The 19,614-nt window shown below is 57.5% G+C and overlaps 1 protein-coding gene across 2 annotated transcripts in view; it reads right to left on the bottom strand.

Annotated features, from left to right (window-relative positions):
* Positions 1-19,614, bottom strand: part of PHF21B (PHD finger protein 21B) — an 83,567-nt gene that overhangs the window by 9,439 nt on the left and 54,514 nt on the right. For both annotated transcript variants that reach the window (XM_040234561.1, XM_040234562.1), the window contains exons 3-7: positions 8,422-8,514; positions 6,938-7,288; positions 5,895-6,035; positions 2,031-2,082; positions 130-206 (exon numbers count right to left, since the gene is read on the bottom strand). In XM_040234561.1, coding sequence (XP_040090495.1) covers positions 130-206; positions 2,031-2,082; positions 5,895-6,035; positions 6,938-7,288; positions 8,422-8,514 — 714 coding nt within the window. The remainder of the gene's footprint in view (positions 1-129; positions 207-2,030; positions 2,083-5,894; positions 6,036-6,937; positions 7,289-8,421; positions 8,515-19,614) is intronic.

The raw sequence follows: 19,614 nt of genomic DNA, 5'->3' as shown, positions 1-19,614 counted from the left end.
TCTGAACCCAGGGGGTCAGGGCTGTTCACTGTCATGCCCTGAGCTCTAATCAGGAGGGGCAGGTGAGGAGGCCAGCTCCGCGGAGCCTCCCCCACCCCTCACCCCGTGTGCGGCTGGCAGGCCCCTCACCTCTGTCTCCAGGAGGCCGCTGTAGGCAGGGTTGGCTGTGCTTCTCCGCTTCCGCTCCTGGCGTTTGCTCTGGATCTCTGGAAAGGCCCAGATGCAGCGGTTACGGGAGTCTTCCTGCCCTGGGAACTCTGGACGCTTCCTCTACCAACCCTGGGCACTGCCTCCTGCCCCGCAGCCCCTCTGCCCAGCGTCTGGGCCCCAGAGTGGCCCTGAGTGGGCTGGGGGCCCCGGAATCGTTCGCTCTGAGGCAGGACAGAGCTGCTGGCCTCAGGGTGAAGGACCAGGACTGGGCAGGGGGTGGGGGATACCCAGAGTCCAGGCATCCGCTCTCAGCACGGCCCCGTGTGCCGTCCTCCAGCCTGAGGACGCCTCTCTTGGGACTTTAGGACAGCTGGTGCCTGATGGTCACACTGGCCAACTTCAGCTTCAGAGTGAGGCTGAGGGCTCCTGGGAAGGCAGGTGCCCGCTCTGCTCAGCCAGCCCAGCCCTCAGACAACAAACACGGCCGTCCCTTCGGGGCCTCACATGGCGAGCCTCCTGCAGTTCGAGAACTGGGTTTTCCCTCCCTTTTTCTTTCTCCCTTTTGCTTTGACTGCGAGGTGGGGCCCTGTCTCTCTGCCTGTAGCTGTTTTGACATTATATCCTAGTCTCTGTTTCTCGGATCTGATTTCTCCTTTGTTATTGTCCCAATATTATTTGTGTGTTTCCCATAAGGCACCTCAGACCCTCTGCAAAAGAAGTTAGGATGCAAATAAACACAAATAAAAAAATATTTGGGATATCATGGGCAGGAGGGAGCAGAGTTTGCAAAATGGGGACTGTTTATACAAATTATAACAATCGCAAATGGATTCGAAGAGTGCTTTTAGCTCAGTTGCCATGACAACCCTGCAAAGTCACAGGAAGTGGCTTTCCTCAAGTCGTAGATGAAGAGAGTGAGGTTCCGAGTGGGGAAGGAGTTGGCCCGAGGTCGCCCAGCTCTAAGCAGCACGGCCAGGACTTGAACACGGGACTTCTGAAACGACTGTTCGGGCCAGTTCCACCACCCCAGGCTGCCTCCAAGGCTCCAAAGACAGAGCAGAACTGGCTCTCAAAGGCCGCCACGTACAGCCGGATTCCCTACAGTCAGATTCAAGCAGGAGGATTCAGACATGAACAGAACTCCTTCCAAGAAGGCAGGGGGGCCATGAGAGGAGGGGTCCTCGCGTGGGACATCCCCACCGGGGTCAGGTCCATGTAGCAGGGTATCTGAGTGGCCAGACCATGCCCCTGTCCCTTCCCACCACCTACACCCCAGCTGCTGCCAGAGAGCAAGTCAGACCCAGGGAACGCAAGGGGAGGTGGCCGTGGAAAGGCCTGGACCCACCTCCAGGGCACATTTGACTCGGCCGTGCATGGGGTGGTCTGGCCAAGACCTTCCCTTCCCCGGCTTCATGTGCTGTCCTGGAGACAACCTTCAGCTGAGATGAGAGCTGGTCAGTGCCTCGGGCGCTGGGGTATTCAATTCACTCCCTCCCGTCCCTCAATTTTAAGAAGGAAGAGCAATCTAGTTTTCCTTCCTGAATCCAGGTCTCCCTGAGGTGCAGGGGTGTTCTCACTTCAGTCATGGAAGAGCTGGGCACCCCGATCTTATCACTTCACGGTGCTGCCTCCAACTGGGGGGCAGAGAACCCACAAAGTCCCTCCATTGACATACAGAGGGTTCTGTGCAGAGTCAAGCTGGGAGAACGGGTGGGCTCCTTGGTCTCAGTGATGACAACCAGATACTCAGCACCGACCTCACGGAAGGTGGGTCACAGCTGACCGGGAATCTGAGACCCACTGCTTCTGTCTGATGCCCAGTCAGCCACCTGACCCACCCACCCGGCAGCCAGGCCCAGCCCCACCGCGAGGGTCCTCACCTTCCAAGTGCTCTGTCGTCACCAGGCCCAGCGCCACCATGAAGGCAATTTTCTGAGGGAAGGCAACAGAGAAGGGTTAACCCAGCTTTTCTATTTGGGGGTTTCCTTAGTTTTTATCTAATGCTCTTTCGCTGTTCCAGGATCCCACAGGACATGAGTCATCCTGCCTCCTTAGCTCCTCTGGGCTGTGACGGTAACGACAACCTACACATTTCCAGCTGTACAATAAATAATGTACAGCATTGTGACTAGAGCCAGTGGTACCATACTGTAAATGTGAAGGCTGCTGAGAGTAGATTTGAAAAGTAAGTGCTCATCACACAAAAATAAACAACCATGGAGGTAACAATGGATAACATAACAATGGATACGCTAACTGCAATTACTGTGGTGCTCCTGTTGCAATATACACATATCTCAAATCGTTATATTGTGAACCTTAAACTTACGCAAGGTTATATGCCACTACATCCCGATAAAGCTGGAAAACATTTTTAAAACCAAAGGGTGGTGACTTGGTTATTTCTGGTGAACTGTAGAAAGATCCTTCTAGCTGCAGAGAGGAACCATGTAGGGGCTGGGAGCCTGGGCAGAGGGGAGGCAGGGATGAGGACTGTGGCAGCAGGGGTGGCGGAGAGGGAAGGAGCATCTGTGTGCATGGGTCTTGCCCAGACAAGTGGCCCAGCTGTGGCTGGGGGTGTGGCGTGGGCTAGGGCTGGGGGTGTGGCCTAGGCTGGGTCTGGGGGTGTGGCCTAGGCTGGGTCTGGGGGTGTGGCTGTGGCTGGAGTTGGGGGTGTGACCTGGGGTGTGGCCTGGGCTGGTGCTGGGGGTGTGGCCGGCGCTGTGGTCCCGCTGGGACTGTGTCTAGGGCCGGGACTGTGGCTGTGACTGGGATTTGGCCAGGGCTGGGGTTGAGCTGTGGCCAGGGCGGGGCTGGGGCCAGGGCTGGGGCCAGGCTGGAATGGGGCCGGGACTCCTACTCTAGCTGCTATTCCATGGGGCACAGACTAATCTGAGAGTGACCAGCTTGGTCAGATGCTGCCCGAGGCCAGGGAAACGAATAGCACAGAAAAGGCCAGGCTCTGTCCTGAAGAAGAGGGACTCTGGGACAGGATGGAATTTGCCGAGCCTGGAGCAGGAGCCAGGCGTCCAGGGTCTGTCCCGGCTGAGCGCACAGCCGGGTAACCACGGACACGCCGACCTCTCTGAGCCCGTCTCCTCGTCTGTACAGTGAACCCTGTCATTTCTGTCCCATCCGCTTTGCAGAGCGGCTGGGAGGATGCGGGCAAGCAGGGGAGGAAGCGTAGTTAGTGATGGAGGGTCGCTCGGCAGGGAAGTGGGGTGTTACTGCCCCGGGCCCCTTCGATGCCTGGTGCCGGTGCTGTCCCATCATGTCCCCGAGCCCAGCTCATCTCACAGGCAGCCGTGGGCTCCAAAGAAAGTGTGTATGTGGGTGTACAGACACTGGTACCTCAACTGCCACTGCCCCGGAAGCCACCACACAGCCGAGCCTTACCAGCCCCAGTCGGTGTCTCTAGCCCCAATCCACGCCCACCCCCGGCCCCCCGAGTCCGCGACTGGTACATCTGGGGACATTTCTGGGGCAGCTGCTGCTCTGGCCTCCAGCGCTCTTGACTTAGGTTCTTCACAAACAGGTTCAAAGGCCACTGGGAAGCCTGCGTCTATGCAACGCAACAGCTCCCAGCCTTCTTCTAAAAGCAACTTTAATAAGGATTTTTACACCAGGACGTGTTGTAACTGCACGTTCTATTTAAGTCATTACATGTATTTACGCTAATTATGTAGTTAGATGTAATTATACTAATTGTATAAACGCACAATAATTGACTAAGATATACTTTGAAAGAACAAAGAGAAGCCACCCAGAAAACCTTCCTGAATATTAAGGGTGCAGAGAACCCCATCGGAGGACAGAAGGGTGCTCATGGGAGCTTGAGCTGTGAGCTGGCCCCTCAGCCCCACCTCGCACACAGTGGGTGCTCATTCATCACCACCAAATAGAATGGGCTGTCTCTCTTGAGACAAGATTGGGCCTGAAGCCAGAGAGCAGACTGGCTGCATCTCAACCTTGGTGAGTAGTCCACTCTTACCAACTCCCAGCAGGCTTTCTGGATGTGTCAGAGGACAATAACCAAGTCACTCTCCTGCTCAAAGACATTCCATGGCTCCCTACTACCCAAGGAATGAAGTTCCCCCTTGGCCACCTGCATCCGGGTCTTCCAGAATCAGCCTCCACTGTCCATGTCGAGAAGTTCTCTGTAGCACCATTGACTCTGGGCAAGTTTGAGCAAACTCCGGGAGATGGTGAAGGACAGGGAAGCCTGGCGTGCTGCAGTCCACGGGGTCGCAAAGAGTCGGACACGACTGAGTGACTGACGAACAGCATCTAGAAATTCTCACCCACACGTGCTACCTGGGGTCCAAAGAGACCGGCCGATCTCCTGGGGGTGCTGAGTCTTCTCCCCATGTCTGCGTGACTGCCTGGGCAGTGTCCTCCAGCTGACATGTCACTCGTCCTTCTCCTGAAACCCTCTCCGTTCCCATCCCCGTGATCACAGCCCTCCCCTCCAAGGCCTTCTCCCTCTCCCTGTGTGCAAGTCGCTTCGGTCGTGTCTGACTCTGCGATCCCACAGACTGTAGCCCGCAAGGCTCCTCTGTCCACGGGATTCTCCACGCAAGAATACTGGAGTGGGTTGCCGTGCCCTCCTCCAGGAGATCTTCCTGGCCCAGGGATCACACCCGCAGTTCTTGATTTCTCCTGCATTGGCAGGTGGGTTGTTTACCACCAGCACCGCCTGGGAAGCCCTCCTTCTCCCTGGATCTCCCACAGCTCAGAATTTGTAATTCTCTGACGACACCTGCCATTTATTCTAACCCAGATTCAAGTCCGAATGGCCGTGCCTGTGTCTGGCAGTAGGAGTGAGCATCCTCGTGCTCGGACTAACTACAGTCTGCCCTGTCTCACCGTCCCCATTCTCAGCCCAGAGCCTGGCCTGCAGCAAAGGCTGAGATGTGATTGGCAAATAAAAGTGACTGGACAAATGGATGAATGACTTCTTCAGATGACAGCGCTCTGATAAAGAGAATCAACGGGAGCTGGAGGAGCCCAGGGGGATCTGTTGGTGGTAGGTGGTCAGGGAAGGCTGCCTGGAGGAGATGGTTTCTGAATGTGATCTTGTAAGACAAAACAGTCAGTAGGGAGAGGAACAGGGGCCAGGTAGGGGCAGTCACAGGGAAAAAGGCCCAGAGGGGGTGATTTTGGCCCAGGACAGCTGAGGATGCCAGCAGGAACACAAGGACGCCACCCGCTGTGACTAAAAGTTCAATAGCAGCTGACTTTTAGGGCCTGCAGGGTCCTCCTGGGCTGCCTTCAGTCTTTCAGTGAACAGTAGGGTGGAGGGAGGGGCAAGACTGCCTCAGGGTCATGCGCTGCCGAGCGCAGGGCTGTCCCCTGGACGGGGGTCCTGAGGACAGGGGGACGGGATGCGGGGACAGCCGGGCTCAGGAGTGCGGGGCAACAGCCAGCAGCGCCCAGGCACACTTCCGGGACCCCAGTGGACACAGACCATGAGATCCTCCCAACAACGCTGCCGGGAAGGCAGACTCACCCCTCCCATCTCACAGACGAGCAAACGGACGTGATGCCCTCCCCCACGGCACACCTGGACTGGGAGGCCAAGCCAGGCAGACTGGTTCAGGGTCGGAGCTCAGCACTGCCCCACACGGCCCCTCAGCCAGCAAGTCTGGGGCACGCAACAGCGGGACCTCGGCTCCCGGGGCCAGTCTCCACCCCAGCCCGTGCGGGGCACGTCCTACAGCGGCCCCTACACCACCGCCACCCACCTCGGGGTTCTCCTGGCTTGAGGGCCGCTCTTCCTTCCTCTTGTTGCTGGCCTGGGTCCCCTGAGACGGCTCCTCTGTGGGCGCCTGCGACTCTGCGGTGTTCTCAGGCTGCGGCTGCACTTGAGACTGAATGATGATGACCTAGAAGATGGGGTGGAGGGGTGAGGGGGAGGCTGAAGGGGCCCCACGGGCAGAGACTACAGGGTGGAGGGGTGAGGGGGAGGCTGGAGGGGCCCTGCGGGCAGAGACTAAGGGGTGGAGGGGTGAGGGGGGCTGGAGGGGCCCCACGGGCAGGGACTAGGGGGTGGAGGGGGAGGGGGGCTGGAGGGGCCCCCATGGGCAGGGCTGCAGAACCGGGGGCCAGGTGTGTCCACCTCCTTCGGGCACGGGGCCTGGAATTGCAGGATCATAGAGGAATGAGGAGGGGGGAATCACAGAGGAGGCAGCTGGGGCCTATAAAGTCCTCGACTCCCTCCCTCCATCAGCAGGGACTCTTCCAGCCACCCACTCGGCCACACATTTTATTAGCTAGTTAATTATTCCAACGAATGAAATACTTCATCCGTCGAGGCATTGTTCTTTTCCCACGGGTATTGATTCATTCAGCCACACGGTCTTTTTTTTTCCTTTTTTGGGGGAAGGGGTGCACACCGCAAGGCATATGGGGTCTTAGATTCTGACCAGGGATCGAACCTGTGTCCCCTGCGGTAGAGTCAAGGAGTCTCAACCCCTGACCACCTGGAAAGTCCCTGGCCACATAGTCTTCCACTCACGTACTCACCCCCTTTGCACCCCACCTTCTTCCCACACCAATTCATTCACTTGATTCCTCTTTCATACACCATTTATCCTCCTGCCGGCTCACTCATTCACTTATAACCCCACCCCATCCGTTCCCTTACGATTCGTTCAGTCTCACTGTTCATTCACCCCTCTGCTCTCACTCCATCCATTCACTTGGCCACTCGATCATTCCGCCAGCCGGTCACTCATGCTGCCCAGCCCCTCTCCACCTGGCCCGCGGGGAGCCTGCCCTCCCTCACCTTGTTGTCAGCGCTGATGAGGAGGGGCTGGACTTTGACGCTGTCGCTGACCACGGACACGGCGGTGCTGGGGGCCAGGGCGGTGGCATTGCTGGGGGCGGTGGAGATGATGGCGTAGGCCACCCCGGCGCCACTCAGAGGAGAGCTGACGGCGGCGGGCTCGGGCAAAGCCCGCGGCTGGCTGCCGGGCGCTGGCACATGGCTCACGGTGTTGTTGGCGGTGGGGAGCGCGGGGCTGGGGTTCTTGATACTGACCACAGTGGCCTTCTGGAATGTTGGGGGCTGCTTGGGTGGCCGGTCCCGGCCCGGGGTGACAGGGAGGCTGTCTGGGATCAGAGTCTTTGGCCTAACCTGGGCAAGGGAGGGTCGGGGACATGGTCAGACACACAGAGGGTTGCTGACAGGCCCGGCCGAACAGCAGTCCTGAGCAGAGCCAGGACTTGGGGAAGACTCCAGAGCAGGGGCAGGGACGTGACCTGGCTCAGAGACCGGGGTGTTAGAGGAGAGGGGATGGCGGTGTAGAGACTGGGGACCTGCTTCCGGTACCACCTCCTCCAGGAAGCCCTCCCTGACCCTCAGGCAGGCTATGAGGTGCTATTCCCACAGCACCCCGGGAATCCTTCTAACTCAGGCCAGTCACCCTGGGTTCACAGCGTCTTGATTCCTCGTCTGTCCCCCTCCTGGAATCTGAGCCTGCTGGGGACAGGATCCTGGTGAAATCAGCACAGATGAGCATTCAGAGGGGCTGCCACGAGGCCAAGAGGGCCCTGGGCCCCTGCCCCTCACTGGGGTCCGGCTGGGGGCGTCTGTGCAGCCTGCAGCCCCAGGACAGGCAGGAGCCGGCATCACCTGGGCAGCTGGCGGCTCAGCAGCAGGCGCCTCACTGAGCTGAGTCCCCACCGGCAGGCTTCTGCTCCAGACCTGGCCAGCTACAAAGGCTCTCGTGTCCCGATTCAGCCCTCAAGGCCAGGGAGGCACTGGCAACACCCCCTCTGCAGAAGGGGCAACACCCCCTTCCGCCCAGGAAGGTTAGAGGTCAGTCGACTGGTCCAGAGTGCTGAGCCCAGTCTCGGGGGCCCCAGGCTGAGCCGGGGGCACCTGACCCAGCGTCTCCCAAAGGCACCTGCTCGTCCAGAGTTTTTCACGCTTTTCTTAACTGTGGCCCATACTCGAAAGTCTTCATTACATCGTGATCCAGTCCGGAAACAAACTCTGCCCACAGAACAGTGTTTCCGATGCATCTGCTCTATTCTAGTCAAGCACAGTTTATTCCATTAAAAAAAAAAAATCCTGGTCATGACCCACTGAACTGATTTCTCAGTTCTTCAGTGTGTGAAAAAGGGGGTCTAGTCCAAACATCTCCTCTGGAAGGTGGGCAGAGGAGGCAAGAGAGGAAAGGGACTCCCTTGTGGTTGCACCTAAAACCTCAGCGCTGAGGGGCTGTGAACAGACAGACACCCCAGGGCCCGCCGCAGGCTGCTTACCTGAGGTAGCACTGCTGCTCCTTGCCCGGCCAACCTCTGCAAGGAGCTGACCTGAGGACCGGTGACAGGCACTGCAGTGATGGTTCCCAAAGCCTAGAAGACAACGGAGGGCAGCACTCAGATGGGACGGGGCGTGGGGACGCGACACGGGAGGAAACCTGGGGGCTGTGGTTCAGGCACACAGTCTTGGATACAACACCAAAGACACAGTCCACATAAGAAGAAATTAATCAACTGAACTTCAAAAACAACTGAAGTTGGAAAGACAGTTTTTAAGAGAATAAAAAATGAGCCATGGCCAAAGGGGAAAAAAACACTTCGCCAATCACCTATCTGATAAAAAGACTTGTACCCAGAATATATAAAAGAACTGCCAAAACGCACTAATCAGAAAACAACCCAATTAAAAACTGATTCGAACAGAACAGTTCACTAAAGAAGATATGCTGATGGCAAATAAGCTACTGAAAAGATACTAAATATCATGAGTTATTAGAGAAATGCAAATTAAACGACAGCAAGATACCACCCATTCAGGGGGCGACGATAAGAAGAGCTGGCCAAGCACAGGGCTGGTGAAGACGGGACGAAGTCCGACCGCCACTCTTGGGAGCATAAACTGGTATAACAACACTGGAACAGTTTGCCAGTTTTGTAAAAAGTTAAATATATGTGTATTGCTATGGACTGAATGTCGGTGTCCCCCGGAACGTGCGTGTCGAAACACTAATCCTCAGTGTGATGCTTTCACGGATGCAGCATTTGAGAGTGACCAGGTCTTGAAGGTGGAGGCCTCTTGATGGGATTGTGCGTGCTCAGTCATGTCTGAGTCATGTGACCTCGTGGACTGCAGCCCCCCAGGCTCCTCTGCCCACGGGATTCTCCAGGCAAAAATGCTGGAGAGGGTCGTGATCACCTCCTCCAGGGGATCTTTCCAACTCGGGGATCAAACCCGCACCCTCTATGTCTCCTGCTTTGGCAGGCGGATTCTTTACCTCTGAGCCACCTGGGAACCCTTCAGACAGACACAGCAAGAGGTCTAGCTTCTTTTCTAAACCTAGTCTTGACTCAGATGTCACAACATAAAACTAATTGTAAATAACAGTTGAAATAAGAACATTTTAAAAGGCTTCGTTCCCTTCCCCCCCCCACCCACTCAGTTTCAGGAATTAGAGATGGTCTAGATAAGCACTCCAGAATTAGTGCCCTCGTAAGGAGATTTGAGAGGGTTTCCTTACTGTCTCTGCCACGTGAGGACACAGCAAGGAGTCTGCCGTGGTTTGAATGTTGAAAGTAAAAGTGTTAGTCACTCAGTCATATCTGACTATTTGTGACCCCATGGACTGAAGCCTTGCAGGCTCCTCTGTTCATGGGATTCTCCAGGCAAGAATATGGGAGTGGGTAGCCATTCCCTTCTCCAGGGATCCTCTCAACCCAGGGATCGAATCTTTGTCTCCTGAATTGCAGGTGGATTCTTTACCGTCTGAGACATCAGGGAAGACTTTTGAATATTAGCGTCCCCTTAAAATTCACTTGTTCGAATTCTAATGCTCGAAGTGATGGTGTTAGAAGGCAAGGCCTTTGGGAGGTGCTTCAGCCAGGAGGGTGGAATCCTGATGAAATGAACGGGATTCCTGCCTATAAAAGAGGCTGCAGCAACTCTAGCCCCTTCCCCCAGGCGAGAAGTCTGCAGCCGGAAAAAGCCCTCACCTGGCCAAGTTGGCACTCTGCTCTCCAACTACAACCTCTAGAACTGTGAGCAATAAGCGTTTCCTTCTTCTTTTTTTTGTTTTAATATCATCTCCGCTGGATGTCTCAAAGACACTTGGTGAAGTTTAACACTCATTCAAAGAAACACTTGTTTTTTGTTTTTTGTTTTTTTTTTCAGTTTTGGCTGCACTGTGTAGCATGTGGGATCTTACTTCCCTGACCAGGGATGGAACACAAGCCTCCCACACTGGAAAGGCAGAGTCTTAACCACCGGACTGCCAAGGAAGTCCCAGTAAGTTTCTATGTACAATAACCACCCAGTCTGTGGCATTTTGTTCTCACAGCTGAAATGGACAAAGGTAACATCCATCTGCAAATCAGGAAGAGGGTTTGCACTGCAAACCAGATCAACCAGCACCTTGATCTTGGACTTCGCAGCCTCCAGAACTCTGAGAAATACGTGTCTGTTGTTTAAGCCCCCAAGTTGATGGTGTTTTTGTTGCAGCAGTCCCAACTAAAATATTCTGCCTCTAGACATTGCTCAAGGGAAATGAAAGCACATGTCCATACAGAGGCTTGTTCAGGAACATTCCCCAGCAGCTCTACTGGAAACAGCCCAGATGTTCATCAACGGGTCCACAACAGGTCCACAGATGAGCAAACTGTGGCATATCCACCCAAAGGAATATTACTCAGCAACGAAAAAGGAATGAGGAATGAGCAACTGATATGCACAGCATGGCTGAGTCTCAAAGTGGTTTTGCTGAACGAAAGGAGCCAGTCAAAAAAAGGAGCACATATTATTGTATGATGTCATTTTTATGAAATTCCAGGAAAGGCAAACTCATCTAAAGGGATTAGAGATTGTATCAAGATAGGGGATAAAAGGAAGAGACTACACAGGCCTAGGGAAACTTTTGAGGGTCAAGGGTGTGTTTTCTATCTTGATTGTAGTGATGGTCTCACAGATGGATGCCTATGTCAAACACCTTGCACTTTTTAAATGTAACACTTTATTGTATATGTTATTCTAATATATACAATATAGCTGCTAAAAATAAACTCCCTCCCTATTTCCCCCCTTAGAGCTCTCTGTCCCTGGAAGGAGTATCATCCTTCCCCAGATGAGATGACAGAGACCCCACAACCCACAGAGTTGCTTCTCCTGGTCACGATGGGGTGGTCCCTCCCTCCTCTGGAATTTCCCACCTGCCCCAAGTGGACAAGCTCTGAGGTTCATGTCCCTCCAGCCAGCTGCCTGCCTCTCTGCATGGAGCCAAATTATCCACATTTAACTGGAAATTCACCGTGGACATTTGCTGGAATAGAGCTTTATACGCAATGCAGAGAGCATCCAAGCAAACACGGTCACTCTATGAGGGAGCCTCTCAATCCACTGTGCCGTTTTTCCCTCTCCAGCACAGTGTAGCAAGACCTGTCCAATGCCCGTGTCTTAAAGATTCTGCCCGCCCCTCGCAGAGGGATGCACATAGAAGGCGGTGCCCTCAGCTGCCCCTGGACCCGCCGTTGCATCCAGCATCAGCTGTGGAGTCTATCTCCCCAGCCCAGAGCTGCCCAGGTGAGCGGCAGGAACAAAGGGAGCAGCATTTGATTAAATGAGCTCCCAGGTGACTCTGCCAACCTGGGGACTGGGGGCCGAGAAGAGACCAGCCTGTCCCTCCAGCAGGTTCTGCCGTAAAAGGCCCACGTGGGCACTGGGCTCCATCCGCGGGTGGGGCCGTGCTGCCCGCTGGAAGCAGGGGTTCCTGCACGAAGACCTCAGGGCCTCAGGACCACAAAGGCAAATCCATGCCCAACACCCACAGAAGCCAGAGAACAGGCACAAAGCTGCTTTCCCTGGGGACTCCCTTCCGGCTAAGATCCCCGAACAAGCCATCCAGGCGAGCGCTGCATGCCATCTGTATGTTTTCCAGCCCGTGCATATCTGCATGGAAAGGCGTGAGGGTTGCCGTGCATCCGATTCTGAGTGTGTTACTGCACCAGCTATTTGATTCTCTGGCGTCCACTTGGGCACATGCGTCCTGTGTTTCTATATTAATTCCTCTCTGGGTCCCTCTTTTGCTCTGTGTCCGTGCGTCTCACACGTGCCACCGTCCATCTACACCTTCATTGCAGGTCGATGCTCAGCCCTCTCTCCTGACCTGAGACACACTGATGACTTCTGTCCACACACTGAGAAATTCACAACCAGGGAGGGGACTTGGGGGAGGGGACCACGACGGGGAGGCATGGGCAGAGGCAGCTGGAGGGGCAGAGCCCCCAAAGCTGGGGTGAGTCAGAGGATGAAGGAGACGGGGGAACTTTACTTTGATCTCACTCTCAAATACTCGGTGAGTAAGAAAGAAACCTGAGCCGCCACGGGGGAAACAGTGAATACCTGTGGGACAATCACAGAATAAAGGTCATCCACTCGCTGACTCCACAAACTAAAATATTGCCTGACTCCACGTTTACGCCACTGCCTGGGACTCGGGGTGCCCGCTGACTCTTCAGGGAGCACTCTGCAGGGTGTCCTGGGTGCCAGGGGAGCAGGAGAGGTAGGGAGGGAGGCTTTAACTCCCTAAGTCAAAGCCCGAAGTCCTAGCCTTTGGGAAGGAGTTTATCAAACAGGCTGCTGAGCAGGTTTCCGGGAACTGCGGGTTTCCTCCAGGAACACCAGAGCCCCCTTCCTCCCCTGTCCATCCCCCTGTTGCCAGGTATCTGTTCCCCTTCGCTCCAAGGCTTAGCCCAGAGCATGTTCTTCCACGTCCTTATAAACCTTTAATTAACAGGCTGAAGAGACAGTTTATCTGGCAGGGGCTGAGCTTTCTGCTCCGTGTCGGAATTTATCGATAGCAGCAGAAACAATCATCTCAGGGGCTATTCCATCAGCCCCGGACAGTTTATGGCCGCACTCTGGTCAAGATAAATGAGCTCCTTATGACGACAGTTACAGCTTTAAGCATTTTAATAGGGAAAAAGGGGCCATAAAAGTCAAAATAACTTCATGTGTTTTCCTGCATCGGTGGCGTCCTCGGGGCAGCCTGGGAAACCTCGGCCAGGCTCAGTCCCGGCAGAGGCGGGTGGGAGGCGCCCAGCAGACAGGTGTGTCTAGATGGTGCCCAGGCGCGGACGGGCTGGGCTCGGGTTCTGGTACCAGGTGCATGTGGCCCCCAGCTCTGCACCATCTTCTTGTCCACGACGGGGAGCGTCTCTGTGGCAGGGGGCTAACGAGAGTGGGCGCCCAGGGTCTGCACAGAGCCTGGTGCACGCTTGGCTCTGTGAGCGCCACGTAGAGGGAGTGGGTCAGACCTGGCCGGGTCGGTGCCTGGAAATGGGACGCCAAGCGTGGGAGGGAGGTGCAGCCTGGCACCCCAGCAGGGACAGCCTTGGGGTTAGCCTGTCCAGGAGCTAGTCCTGCAGAGGCCCCTCTGGTTGGGCTGACCTGCGGAAGTCCACTCTGCTCTCCAGCATCGGTCTCAGTCTCGCACACGGGGCACACGTGCTCCTCTCCCCGCAATGACGAGAGGGAAGTACAGGAACGTGAGCAAGAGTGAGGATGCGGAAAAGGAAACCAGAGCCTGGTGTCCCGCGCTTCCCGCTGTGTTCGTTTCAACAGCTCTTCCTCCGCGTCAGGGGACAGACCCCGGAGTGTCTGGGGACAGTCTCCATCCGGGGCTCACACTGAATCCCCAGCACCCTGCACGGCCTGGGAACTGGGGTGCTGGGCAGGAAGGGAAGCTCTCACCCAGGCTCTGACCGGATGGATCAGGAGACTGGCAGTCCCAGCCAGCGGGACAGAAAGCAGCAGGACCGGAGGGCATGCGCAGCAGGTCAGGGCACTCAGTCCTCTTTCCTGGCGGCAGGAGGGCAGGAGCAGGGTGGGGGTCATCGCGAGCCGCATGGGGGGACAGAGTGCACGGGGTGGGGCTGAGGGAGAGAGGAGCGTGCACCCTCTAAGACCCCACCCGGACGCCCTTTTCCAGAACTTTCTCCACTCACAGGACTCAACTCAGGGCTGACCTTGCCCTTGAACTCAACCTCCAACCCTGAGCACTGTGGGGGGCTCCTAAGCCCCTCTGTGCCTCAGTTTCCACAACTGCCAACCAAAGACAACCCCACACGCCCCCTCCCAGGACAGCTGTCAGTGTGTCACAGCAAGCGGGAAGGCACTGGGTAGACCCAGCTTAGCCTCTCCCGAGGTCTGCAGTGAGCGTCCACCCCAGAACTAGAAATGTTCACAGGTTTCCAATTCAACGCCGGCCGCACAGAGGGCTTCCCTGGAGTGTGAGTTTGGGAGGCCAGTGGATGGTGGGTGGGTGGGTGGGAGGTTCCTACAGACCCCAGGGCTTCCACATGCTTTTCCCCAGCCTGAGCCCCAAACCCAAACCACCAACCCTCAGACAGGTGCCCCAGAGGTGACCCAACCCTGCCTCCGGTTGCACTCAGGACAGCAGAAGCTATTTTTCAAAACTCTCTTGTCCCCACTCAGGACCGGCACGTGACAGCACCAGGGAGGGGTTGCCATGGTAATGGCTCCTGGGCGTGCTATGTGGGGCAGATGGCTGTGAGAACACGTGTGGTCTTGCACTGCCTTCTGCCGGACACTCGACCCTCCTGCTTCCTGGGGGGCCCTGGGGTCCTGTCCACACCTGGAGGGGGTGGAGCTCAGCGACCCCACAAGCTCCAACCTTGTGAAGGAAGTGACCGTCCTTCCCCATGGTCACCAGAGAGACACTCCTGCCCTCTGACCCCCCACCTGCATGTCAGGACCCAACCCCTGGGCACAAAGGACCACAGGCCGCCACTCAGAGGCTGCGGGATCAGGGTTCAGGGAGCTTTTCTATCTTAAAAAGTCTGAACCCGGAGGAGAGACCCTTTCCAAGTCGGTGCTCAGGGGACTTGCAAAGGGAGCCCCGCTCTCCCTCGAGAGAACCGGACGATGTGAAGCACGTGTCTGAACCTGGGCACCACGCAGCGTTCCCTCGGTTTCCCGACGGAGCCACGCGGGCCCAGAAGCTGAAGGCGTTCTCCCCCAAGGCCATGTGACTCTCAGCTGAAAGCTCACATCTCTTCTGAGTTTTGCTGGCCCAGAGCAGGTGGTGCCCACAAGGAGAGAAGGAATGTGCCTCTGCAGCAAGGCCGGGCCCTGCCCTGCCCCGAACGGGCCACGCCAGGGTGCAGGACACACAGGAAGCCACGCCGGCTCCTTGCCCTCTGACCCCACTCAGACCTGAGCGCCTGTAGACCCGGGAAGCAAGGCCATCGGGAGGCTACGATAACTGGGCAAGCAGTGGATGACTCAGGCCTCAAGCGATCACCCAGCCATGGAGATGCTAGGGTGGGGATGGGAGGAGCCAAGGAAGGCTGAAAAAGGCCCGCTCCCGCAGGACAGCTCCCAGGTCCTGGACATGAGTGTCCAGCTAGGCCAGATCCCTCCTGAAGGACTCCTGCGGAGACGGTGCAGCCTGCCCTCCAGTCCCCCACCCCCAAGGGCTGCCCTGGTGACCTGGGACTCAGTTTCCCCATCACAAAAATGGGAGCATGGCCTTCCCTCTCATCAGGCTTCTGAGGGCTTGGGAGTGATAGCTGTCGGTGTTCAGAGTGGGTCCCAGGCTTCCGCGGTGGCTCAGGCGGTAAAGAACCTGCCTGGAAATGCGGGAGACCCGGGTTCGATCTCAGGGTCAGGAAGAGCCCCTGGAGAAGGAATGGCCACCCACTCCAGTGTATCCTTGCCCGGAGAATCCCATGGATGAAGGAGCCTGGAGGGCGGCAGCTCACAGGACTGCAGAGTCGGACATGATGAGTGACTAACACACACGTGGGTCCCAGGGCCCCTCCATGCAGGGGCAGTACCAGCACGGGCGTGGTAATGAAGCCACAGAAACTGGCCCCCAGGTCCTGGGGAGGGAACGGACTGGTCAGGCGGCCACAGCTCAGCACCCCTGGTCTCCAGAGCACCCCACCCGGGGCCGCCGCCTGGGACACTCAGGACGGCTGGGTTTCTCTGCATCTGTATGAAGACCATGTCGACGTCCACACAGATACACAGATGGAACTCTAGAAACACTGCCAGGGAGCCCTCCTAACGACGTGACACCCACACGACACGTCTCTTCTTAAGAACAAGGTGGACGCGGCTCCTTAGGCGGCTCACCCGCCGCCACGCCGGGGCAGCCCACAGCGCATCTTGATCCACCGAGGCCCCGGGACTGAACAGGGCGCCATGGCCCCATTGCTGACCCAGAGCATTTGCTCTTCGTTGAGGAGTTAAGGGGAGGTCCTCTGTGTCCCCAGGGTCACCCCAGGATGCGGCTCCCGGTTCCTCCGGGAAAACCCGCACTCCAGGCCAGCGAAAGCAGCCACCGGGCTGGCCACCTTCAGTCATCCCCCCCACCTAAACTTCCAGAAGCTCAGCCCCAAATCGGTGCCCGTGAGAGGTCTGCATGCTGAGCGGCTGGGGATATGGTCTTGTGCCTGGGAGCGGCTTGTCGCTGGGTCCAAACAGCAGCGTTTTTGTCCAAGCTTGACTCGGGCAGGCGCTGGGCCGGGGCTTCTGTCTCATCACTCACCAGGAAAGAGAAGCAGGAGCTCACTTTGGCTATAGGGAGCCACGCAGGTGTTGCCAGCTCCCCTCCTAGTTGCCAGAACATTCCGCTGGGCCTCCCCCACCCCCACACCGAGGCATGAGATGGGGGCTGGTGTTACACGGCCAGCCTATGGCGGGACCTGGCTCTCACCACGCCCTGAGCCCTTGGCCGCCATGTGCGAAGCCAGACATCTTGCCGGGGCGGGGGCCGGTTTCTGGGGCCACCATGTCCTGAGCCCCTAAACGTCCCCATAGACCCATCTGCTGGCTTCATCCTGGGGGCTGCCGCCCCTCCCTCACATCGCCCTGCTCAGATGCCCACTCACCCTTGTGATGCGAGCTGAGTCCTGAGCTGAGACTCTCAGCCAGAGGGGAGGGTTTGGGACTCGGAGTTCAGGACGTAGAAGGGGCCAGGGAGCATGGCCTGGGAGCCAGGTGCCCACGGCCTGACCGGCAGCTGCTGGAGCGTCTCCGGGCTGGGCGGGGAGGGCCCGACCTTACGGAGCTCAGACCCCAGCACTGCAGTGGCGGTCCCTGAGGAAGGAGGCTACCCTGTTTATAGCACACGTCCGTCCGTCCGTCCCCTCCATCTGACCCGGGTGGCTGGGCTCCAGCCAGCGCCGTGGACACAGAGCAGGAACTACCTGAGAGCCAGGCTCCCAGCAGGAGGAGGAAGCACCCTGTGTCCGGGCACAGTCCCTGTGACCTCGACGAGCCTTGTCTGGGAGGCTCGTGGGGGGCCCTGGGGTCGGGGCAGGGCAGCTATGGCCCGAGACGTTCTCCGGACGCTCACCATCAGCTCTGCTGGGGCTTCGAGAACTGTGTGGAAGGGAGAATCCGCTTCCCCAGCCCCTCTTCCTGGCCGGGAAAATGTGTGCTGAACCGACCAGAGTGGGGGCCCCTGCTTTCTGCACCCCGTGAAGCTCCCACCTGAAAGGGGTGCAGCAGCCCCAGGCCCCCGAGAAGCATGCAGGGCTCCCCAGAAAAGGTGGCCAACTGCCCGCTCTGTGGCGGCCAAGTGGCTTCCCAACTTGCAACTTTCCTCACATCTTTATGGAACCGCTGTGACAGTTCCACAACGGAGCTCCAACATCCATAAGTGCCAATAAACATTAACGTAACCTAAGCACCACTTTTACGGTCGTGCAAAACCAGTTTGTTATTCACAGATGAAATCCAACTGCCGCCTCCATCACTCTCAGGAATGCTGCAGACGTCCTTCCGTGCTGAGGCGAACTCTGCCAGCCCCAGTCTGCCCCCCAAGGCCGTGGCCCACCACCCCTAACCCCAAGCTCGCCCACACGGGACCATCAAGGGGCCTTTGGGGGTGCCTGTGAAAACCCAGGGAAAGGCACCCCCACCTCTGTGGTCTCCTCCCAGCCCACGTCCCGTGTCTACAGCTGGGACCCAGTGCATACCCGGAGCCCCAGTTACTGGGGGTGGGGTAGGGGTAGGCAGCCAACCTGCACTCGAATTCCACTCCCCTGCTGGCTTAGGTCATGTCAAGCACCCATCCTCACCCCCGAAGCTGGGGCATCGAGAACTGCCTCCCCTGTTCCCAGGACCAGAGGGTCAGACACTGGGAGGCATCTGGCCCTGAGCCGCCGGTGTGACTCACGCCATGGGTCCTCCAGCTCACTCACGCACATCAGGGACCAGGTGTGGTGACAGGGAGGAGGAGGGAAGGATTGCAGGGGGACAGGGCTGGCGGGAGGGCCGTGGGGGCTCCTGATGGAGTGAGGATCAGCAGGTCCCCGTCTGGGCATGCCTGGGGCCACTGGGCTCACATGCATGGGCACCACTCAGCGCCTTCAATGGGCAAGACTAGGAAGAGCCGACAGTTGGTCTGCAGGGGACGGATGGACGGGAATGTACAGAAGACGGGAAACCTCCCGGCCGCCCGAGTACGTGAACCACCGCACACGTGTCCACGAGCAAACAGGGCCTTGGATCCCCACCCAGAGCTTGGTTATTCCCTGAGACTGACCGGGAGCCTGGGAGGGCTCTTGGCTGGTGTAGCCGGCCAAGCGGAGCTGCTGTGTGCAGGCAGGACCTGAGGTGCCCACTGTGGGTCAGGCGGGGAGCCCTCTGGGGGTGGATTTTCGCCTCTTGAGACGTGTCAGCTGCCTCCTGGAGGGGCGGGGTGTCCAAGTGGCCCATGTGCCACAGAGGCCGGGGTGATCTCCCTCCTGGGGCTGGCCAAAGTCGCGGGGCTGTTGCCCACAGGTACCCACTGGCCCCCCTGCCCTGAGCATCCTTCTCCTTCCTGGGCTTTAAGGGCTGGTCCCCAGGGCACTGCAGCTCCTGGGGGAGAGGAGGCTATACCCCGGGGTCTCTCAGGAGACCGGAACACTGGTTCTTTAAAACAAGAACCCTCTTCTAAAACCTGCGTCCTCACGCCCCACGAGGGGAGTCATTTTCTGAAGCCCTGTTAGGAGGCTCTGTAAACGCCCACCTCGAGGCAGAGCTGTTGACTGCGTGCTTCCGGGAAGATCAGCTGCTGGCCCAGATGCTCTGGCCAGGCTGGGTCCCGGTGACCCCGACCGCAAGGGGCTGGCCGAGGCAGGCTGCCCAGGGCCACTTAACCAACACAGAGGTCTTTACAGGCGAGGCCATCCTTAACCAGAGAGCCCCAGAGAACACACGCGGCTACTCCGCACTGACATTTAAAACATCCTTTCAGCAGTCCCCAGCGTGGCAAAGTGGTTTAATTAACTTGAAAGGATGTAATTTTACGCTATTTAGTAGGAAATACACACACTAAATGGCACTGTGGACTCAGTATCGGGGCTGTGATCTTCAGAGAGCAGGAAAAGAGCAGCCCCATCTTCAGAGAGCAGGAAAAGAGCAGCCCCAAGTCCCTGGCAACCGCAGGTGCGCGGTGGGCATGCGGG

This window comes from Oryx dammah, unplaced genomic scaffold (assembly GCF_014754425.2).
Source record: "Oryx dammah isolate SB20612 unplaced genomic scaffold, SCBI_Odam_1.1 HiC_scaffold_29, whole genome shotgun sequence".
NCBI classification, from domain to species: Eukaryota; Metazoa; Chordata; class Mammalia; order Artiodactyla; family Bovidae; genus Oryx; species Oryx dammah.
The sequence above is the reverse complement of the archived record's forward strand: the minus strand, read 5'-3'. Positions and strand labels throughout refer to the sequence as shown.